Source organism: Protobothrops mucrosquamatus, unplaced genomic scaffold, assembly GCF_001527695.2.
Source record: "Protobothrops mucrosquamatus isolate PMUCROS unplaced genomic scaffold, P.Mucros_1.0 scaffold_65, whole genome shotgun sequence".
Lineage (NCBI taxonomy): Eukaryota > Metazoa > Chordata > Lepidosauria > Squamata > Viperidae > Protobothrops > Protobothrops mucrosquamatus.
In genome coordinates, this window is record NW_015386141.1 from 85,676 (window position 1) to 94,010 (window position 8,335).

General features: G+C 40.1%; 1 protein-coding gene across 1 annotated transcript in view; it reads left to right on the top strand.

The window, feature by feature from the left end:
* FGD6 (FYVE, RhoGEF and PH domain containing 6) overlaps positions 1–8,335 on the top strand; it is a 50,781-nt gene that overhangs the window by 26,871 nt on the left and 15,575 nt on the right. Inside the window, exons 7-8 of the mRNA XM_015812747.1 lie at positions 265–421; positions 1,220–1,307. Coding sequence (XP_015668233.1) covers positions 265–421; positions 1,220–1,307 — 245 coding nt within the window. The remainder of the gene's footprint in view (positions 1–264; positions 422–1,219; positions 1,308–8,335) is intronic.

Sequence of the window (8,335 nt, forward strand, 5' to 3'; positions counted from 1 at the left end):
CAGCATGATACTGTGGTCCACAGTATCAAAAGCCGCTGAGAGGTCCAAAAGAACTAGGACAGAGGAATAACCTCTGTCCCTGGCCCTCCAGAGATCATTGACCAACGTGACCAATGCCGTATAGTTATGGGGGATCTCAACCTGCCATCGGCGGTCTTGTTTAAGTAATGGAAATTCTGGTCTCAATTGTGATCATATGTTGAGGACTACCTGTACTACATTCTTCAGCTGCAAATTCTAATTGTTTGCTGTGTTGAATTCTAGGATTGACCATCAGAGAATTGCTGATATATTTGTGAAAAAGGGGCCTTATTTAAAGATGTATTCAACATACATAAAAGAATTTGATAGGAATATAACCCTCCTTGATGAACATTGTAAAAAGAACCCTGGGTTTGCTGCTGTTGTTCGAGAATTTGAGGTAATTTAATATTTTTAAATATGTTGGTTTCCACTTTGTCTACTGATTCTGGGTTTAAGGATAGTTTTATGTCAGTTCAGGATATAAATGCATTTATTTCTTTTCAGATATAATATACATATGAATGAAGGTTTTGTGAGGGTTAGATTGCATATATGTTAAGGGGTTAATTATCAAAATATTACTGTCTTAAAAAGATGCTTATAAGGTCCATGATAGCTTTGATTCATATAATATGATCAGAAAATCCCGTCACCTTGTTAATAAATGTTAGCATAAGCCAAGGCTTTTGGTAAAATCATTTCTCACTTCAGATGAAATCTTTTGCCAAAGTGCACATTTAAAGCACCACATTTAAAGCACTAAACCTCCATGTTTAGTTTCTTTGTATATTTGAACATGAATCTATGAATCTATCTTTGTATATTTGAACATGAATCTATATGAAGGCATAACGCCTCTGCTTCACTAGGGAGAAAAATATCCATTTTCTTCGGTGTTTTACAGTTGGGTATCTACCTAGCATGGATGAATTATATTTGGCTCATTCAGGAATGGGCAAAGACAAAACAGTGAAGCTTGTACAATCATAGCAAAGTGACATGCTATTTATTGTTAGAGGACATTTCTAAAGTGAAACCAGCCCACTTTAATCCTCTGTTGATATAAAAATCAGCTTATAGTGACAAGGATGATAGCTGTTTAATTTGGTTCAGATCAACTCACTTTGCAAGTTTTAAAGTAGGTTGCTTTAAATGAAGTCAGTTGGTGTGAAAATTCTAGAATTTTATTTTTCAGATGAGTCCCCGCTGTGCTAACTTGGCACTCAAACACTATTTGCTGAAGCCAGTTCAGAGGATCCCTCAATACAGGCTTCTTTTAACAGGTAAGGCTAAACTTTCCAAGATAAAAATATTTGTGTGTATGTGTGTATGTGTATAATAGAGGGATAGCAGTATTTCATAAAGGCCATTAGATTATTTTTCTAAATTAAATGTTTTAAAATATCACTTTGTTCTTTATTTTAATGAGTAAATTTTGCATGTGTAACAATTGGGCAAGCAATAATAGAAAATTATGTAACAAAAGTGGGAACTTCCAGTCTATGATCCATTCTTTTGCATAAGCCATTTCTGGTGTGTTTTTATTCAGTTCCTTCAGAGCCGAATTATGGGATAACAGTGGCTGAACCATTCATGTCCCATTGATGAAGTTTTAAAGGTGCTCTAGATCCTCCTGTCCACCTAATAGATTACTTTTTTTAAATCAAATTTTATTAGTTTTTTAATTCTTAGAACAAAGTGCTGAAGACACACCGTGGTAATCAAACATCCAAAAATAAAACCATATATAAATAACTCAAATCAATACATCAAATATTCCCTCTCTATTTCCCTCAAATAGCTTAATATATTTAAAATAATCCATTTCTAATTTAAATTTCTATTAATCCTAAACCTGTTTTAGAGCTTTATGAATTTACAATTACCATAATCAAATTTAACTTTAAATAAACACATTATCAATTCAGGTATCCCTTCCAGGTATATTCTAGTTTCTTAAATTTATCATAAGTCTTATTTATTTCTTCTTCCACTAATATCTCCTAATTAAAATAAAATATTAGTCTATCCTATACATATCTAATCCATCAGTCAATCAATCTCTTTAAGATAACAAGATAATATCAAACCTTAAATCATTTCAGTCCATTGGACGAGATTCAAATTTCATCCAGTTAATTATCATACCTAATAACATCCATATTATCAAACAAAAACATCATCTTATTAAATTAACATTCAATTAATTATTAAGTCAATCCAAATCTAAAACACCTCTTCAATTTTCTTCATTCCATTACATAATAGTTTTCATACAAATAAACCTATTATTCCAAAGAATACATTCTTAATCTATTTAATATATATATTCTAATAATCACCCATCTTTCTCTTCTAACTCAAAATCTTAATCCTTAAATCAATCCATAGTTCTACAGTGCCTTTGATCCATTACATATAATTTTAAATTTCTCTTTTCAGTCTTATTGTGGCCTTCTTTTTGTGCCAGGCAGGTTTCCATAACAAAGTTTCCCTTTCAGCCGATAGGTCTCTCTTTGTTGCTTGTAATATCATTTGAGACAGTAAAAAGCATCCTGACCTCTGCATTGGACATCTATTTCTCTTATCCTTAAAGCCTTGTTGCTTTAAAGGTTCAAATCTCAGTCTTTGATTTTTCTGATCCTCGAAGATATAGATGAAATGCTTGTAAAGAGAAGCTGCCGCCCTCCCACAGTCACCAGTAAGCCTCCTCCTCGGTGGTCGCCCCTCCAGGGTGACTTTCGACCCACTAATGGGTCTACCGGCCAAGAAAACCCGGCCGGAGTGGAGACAAGTCTCCAGACACGACCGGCGTCACCGCGTACCGGAACCAGAAGTCTCCACCTAATAGATTACTTTGATGTCCACTGCTACATAATGGCTAACCATTTTTATACATGCAGTAAATCTTTCTCTGGCTAATAGTTGTGATTAGAATTAATAACTGTGTTTTAAAATTATTTAAACAAAAGTTCAGAGTTGATGCTTTCAATTAAAAAAATGAAAAGAAATAGAACTTCAATAATAACCTGTATATTATTTTTGTACACCACTGACATGGAAAAGAGTAATTTGGAGGGGAAGGTTGTTTTGTTTTCAGTATTTTGAATTGTGGGAATGGGTTGAAACTCTCTTTTGTGATCAGTGAGAGGCAATTTTTTTGTTTTTAATGAAATGAAACTTATTTTTTATTTTTACAGATTTGTTGTAGAAATGTTGCTTCTGTTGCCAAAGGTGCAGAGAATGGTATTTTTGCTGAGTTAATGAATTCCATGCTATTCAGTTTTCCTCACTCCCCCCCCCCCCCGGTAGTATCTTAGTGCAAGTGGGAGATCAGATATAAATGTTGGTTCTGGTATTGTTGTTCATACTATAGTTTTTGGAAAAGTTTGAAACTTCTGGTGAAATATGAAAGAAAGTAACGTAGCAAGTTGTCTTTCTTGATTGATAAAGGTTCTTTCATCCTCATTATTAAGTTGATTGCGCAGTCTAAATGATAATTCTCTTAGTCTCTATTTAATCATTTACATATGAACAAACAAGTGTTTTGTTTACTTTCTTGGATTTGTGTACCTGAATTGCTAAATATGAAATATGCTTGTTCTAAGGAAATATTGTCCTTTTTATAAATCTCTAAAAACATACAAGCTACATGTGCAGATATACACATGTCTTTGCTTCCATTATTTGATATGAGTAACATTTTATGGTGGACAATGCATAATCCCTGTAACTAGTTCCTAGATCAAAAGGAAGCCTTTGTTTGCCTGAGGTTTTAAAATAGAACCATGAAATGCTTCCAGTTACTTTAGCTCTCTTTAGAGGGAAGTCAGTGAAACTTAATAGATTCAGCTGGATGAATGATTGTGGCCTACATTCAGTGGCTCAGTAATCCCAGTACCATTGTTACAGTCCTGAATTTTCCAGTTACTAATTCAATGAAAGAAATTAGGAGATATAGTTCCTGTAGCTGAAACTATTTACAAGAGAAAATGAGCCTTGGTATTTAAAAAAGAACTGTAGTATAGTGGAATAGTCTCTGATTAGGATAAAATAATCCATTTGATTTGGATCGTGAAATTGTTAAGTCTGGTTTTTTTTAAAGAAATGACCATGATATTTGGAAAAGGTGCTACCAGATTTGGTGCCATCATAAACTAATATAGCTCTATTCCTATGATATAGAGCAGGGGTAGTCAACCTTGACTCTTTTATGACTCGCTGGCTCAGGAATTCTGGGAGTTGAAGTCCACGAGTCATAAAAGAGCCAAGGTTGACTACCCATGATATAGAGCAAGGGTCCCCAATCTGTGGCCTGCAGCCCACTACTGGGCTGTGGCCTATTCACAACTGGACTGCATGAGTGATGGGCCAGTGCGCACATGCATGCAGCCTCGTTCACATGAGCGGCAGACACCAGCACTCGCAGCCCCACTCGGCTTCTATTCTCTGTGCCAAAAGCTTTTCCAAATGCACGAAAGGCTTCAGGGGAGCGATCTCACTCTGCTTCAGGCTTATGTCCCTTTGCAAAGGCTTTTGATATGGAGAAGCCTGAAGAAGTCGAGACTGCACCCCAAAAGCTTCTTTTCTTTCTTGCTAAGTGGAGCTGTGTGCGCCAGCCCACCGCTTGCATGGCCTGCTTCCCTTCTTCCCAGTCAGGCTATTAGCCACAAAGGTTGGGGACTGCTGATATAGAGACTCTTGTGTTTTGCTTTTTGTTACATTTTGAGAATTAATTGCAGGTAGTTAATGAAATAGAAGTGAACTTCTGGAGTATGCCAGAGAAAGGGAGCTTTGATCGTGAAGATCCATGTTCCCTTTCTCCATTCCAGCACAATTATTCCCTTCTGCATACAGAGGGGAGGTGAACCAACAGGCTTGGTCAGAGAAAGGAAGCTTGGATCCTGAGGATCCATCTTTCTTTTTCCAGCACAGCACAGCAGCCCTATTTTGCAAATGGAGGGGAGGAGAAGATCTGGGATAGGCCAGGGAAATTAAACTTGGATCTTTGGGATTTGAGCTTCCTTTCTCCAGCCCAATGCAGGAGTTTCCTTCCCACACGTAGAGGAGCTGTCTGCCCTCCTTTGGCAGACAGCTCTTTTACTCTGTCTGCTTAACAACTTACATGTTGGACAAGTCAAACTGAAAAAATAGCTGCACAATGTACAATTTACATATTGTATAATTGTTCAACTGCATCAGCTTATATTAACCCTGCTTCATGTGTCCTCCAGCTGAAGAAAAAACTTAATGATTTGTTCCCCTTTGCATATGCCACTTTCTAATGGAATGTAGTGGTAGAAATGGTAGAATTTTAAGTAAGATGTGATACAACTTTTATAGCAGGGGTGTCAAACTCGCAACGTCACGTGACGTGTCGCAACGTACCGTGACTTTTTTTGCCATTGCCGGCAATAGGTGGGCATGGTTTTGCTATGATGCATCTGGCCTGCGGGCTGGCAGTTTGACACCCTGGTTTATAGCATTTGAGCTCAAGCTAATTATGCATTAAATTAGCAAATTTCCCTTCTAATCTCACATGAACAAGCTAGGGTATGTTGCAGGTTTCATCTAGTACAGTGATGGTGAACCTTTTAGAGACCTAGTGCCCAAACTGCAACCCTAACCCCACTTATTTATCATCGGGTGTCGGATGGGCGTGGCCCAGTGGGTGGGCGTGACCATTGGGTGGGCAGACGGTGAGTGTGGCTGGGGTGGGCGTGGCCACCTCAATGTTGCTTGTGGGGAGGGATGCCTATGGGGGTTGGGCAGGGTTGTGGGAGATCCAGGGGGTCTCTGGTGGGTGGGACGGTGGGCAGGAGGCTCGTCCTGCAGGGTGAGGCGAGACCAGGCAGGGGGCAGGGCAGGGGTGCAATTGCCGCAGGGCAAAGCAAGGCAGGGACTGGGGTGGCTGCTGCCTGACACTATTGGCCGCTGCACACAGCGAGAGCATGGGGGCCAACTGTGTCTGTCAGCAGCCACAGCCTGCCGGCCCCTCGACCAGCACACTCTGAAGCTCCGCAGCCTGCTGTGAATACCGGGCCAACCCTTCAGCAGCAGGCGGAGTAGGGGAGGGGGGATCCGGTATACCAATTCCTTACCTCCTCTCGGCTTGTTCCGCGGCCTTATGACTCCCAGTCCTGTGTCGTTTCTCTTTCGCGATCCACTGCCGCCACGTGCAAGGTAACAAAGGAAGGGGGGGCTGGGGGAAAAAAGGTCAATCAATCAATTCCAACTTCTTGTGAAAGATCGCGAAGTTGGAATTGATTGATTGACCTTTCCCCCCCCAAAAAAACTTAGTTTGTTTCCTTGCATGCTTCAGCACCTCTCTCCCCCAGCCTCCAGTGCTCCACCTGCTGCTTTGGTCGGCCTGCCAGCCCCCACCTCAATGCCCTGCCCACCGCCACCTAGCATGGGTACAGGGGCTGGCATGGGAAGGGCACGTGCCCCACCCTCCCGCCACCATGCAGGGTAAGATTGCTGCTCCTGCCCCCGCCCAGATGCCCTTACCTCCCCCAAGCGTTTTTTTTTACTAACCTGCCTTTCAGCTGCATTGCGTTTCTCCATTTGCTTCTCAGCCTTCGCCGCATGTTTGTGGGACTATCGGTAAAAAACAAAAGTTCCATCAGACTTTCTAACTTCTTGCGAGATCTCGTGAGAAGTTAGAAAGTCTGATGGAACTTTTTTTTTTTACCGATAGTCCCACAAACATGTGGCGAAGGCTGAGAAGCGAACAGAGAAACGGAATGTAGCTGAAAGGTAGGTTAGTAAAAAAACACTTGGGGGAGGCGAGAGCATCTGGGCGGGGGCAGGCCTGGCAACCTTACCCTGCGCGTCTTTGGCAGGTGTCTGGCAGGGGGAGGGAAGCAACTGGTCTACCACCATGCTAGCGCCGCCGCGTTGCTTCTCTACCCTATGCACAGGCCCCACCCCACCCCTCGCATGGAGTGCCCTGCTCCTGCTGCTTCCCCCACCCCCACGCGGCACCTTTCCAGCTGTGACGCATCACTTCCTCCACCGTTGTGTGGGACTAAAAATAAAGCTCAATCAATCAATTCCAACTTTGCGAGATCTTTTTTTCCCCCCCCCCCAGAAGTTGAAATTGTTTGATTGAACTTTTTTTTTTTTTGCACATGGCGGCAGAGGCCTAAAGCGAAAAGGTTTTATAAAACCCAGCTTAAAAAGCCACTTGCCGGGGAGATTTTGATGCAGATTGCTCATGGGACGGGACTTAAGGCCTTGGACTGGGGCAATGGCGCACATGCCCACAGAGAAGGCTCTGCATGCCACCTGTGGCACGCATGCCATAGGTTCACCACCACGGACCTAGTATATATTTTGGAAATAATTGTATACTTTTATATATTCCAGGGCTCCTTGTTCTATAGAAAAGGACAACTGGTTCTAGAACAGTTCTGGCTCAGATTAATCTGTGATAGAAAAGTTCCAGTAGAACTACTTTAATAGAGAAGCAAAATGTTCCTCCAGGTCTTTTCTGACTCAAAAGGATCATTTATTTCCCTTCCTTCCGTTTACTCATATCCTTCTGCTCTTCCTCTTCTTTCTGTGGACTATTATTACTTGCAACATCCTCTTTTTGATAATACTTGTTTGCCAGAATAGCACTGTTGTATATTCCTTAACTTTTGCATTAATTAGAAGTTCATATACTTGAGATAAATATTCCAAAAATGCTGAGTTTCTGTAGAAATAAAAAGGTGACTTTCCCTCCTAATATCTTTGTCATGCTAAACTTGAATGTAGAAAAAAATCTTTATGTGGAAAAAAGAATTATGTTAAGATGGATTCAGAAGATGGATGTTGAATATTATACTGTGAATTTTAAAGAAATCTCAAGGAAATAATAAATATTTTTGTATGAGAGATATGCAGAGATATTCAGGCAGAAAGAGGGAAAGGAAGTTTGGGCATAAATCTATTACATAAAAATAAAAAATGTATCAGTTCCAGTTGTTTGTCAGAGTCTTCTTGAGTGTCTTACCATTTAGATAAAAATGCCATTCTAAGCTCTTAGCTCAATTCCAGTTCCAATTCCAAGTAATGGTAAGGTATTGTATTGTAAACTAGCCCATCATATTTTTTTTGTTTTGATTTTGTTTTAGCAACAACCTGAAATGGGTGAAAAGCATTTCAGAAAATTAGATCAATTCATTAAATGATCTACCCCCCACACTCTTGAACCAGCACACTGAGATGCATATACTCCATTCTTTCTTTCTTTCTTTCTTTCTTTCTTTCTTTCTTTCTTTCTTTCTTTCTTTCTTTCTTTCTTTCTTTCTTTCTTTTTCTT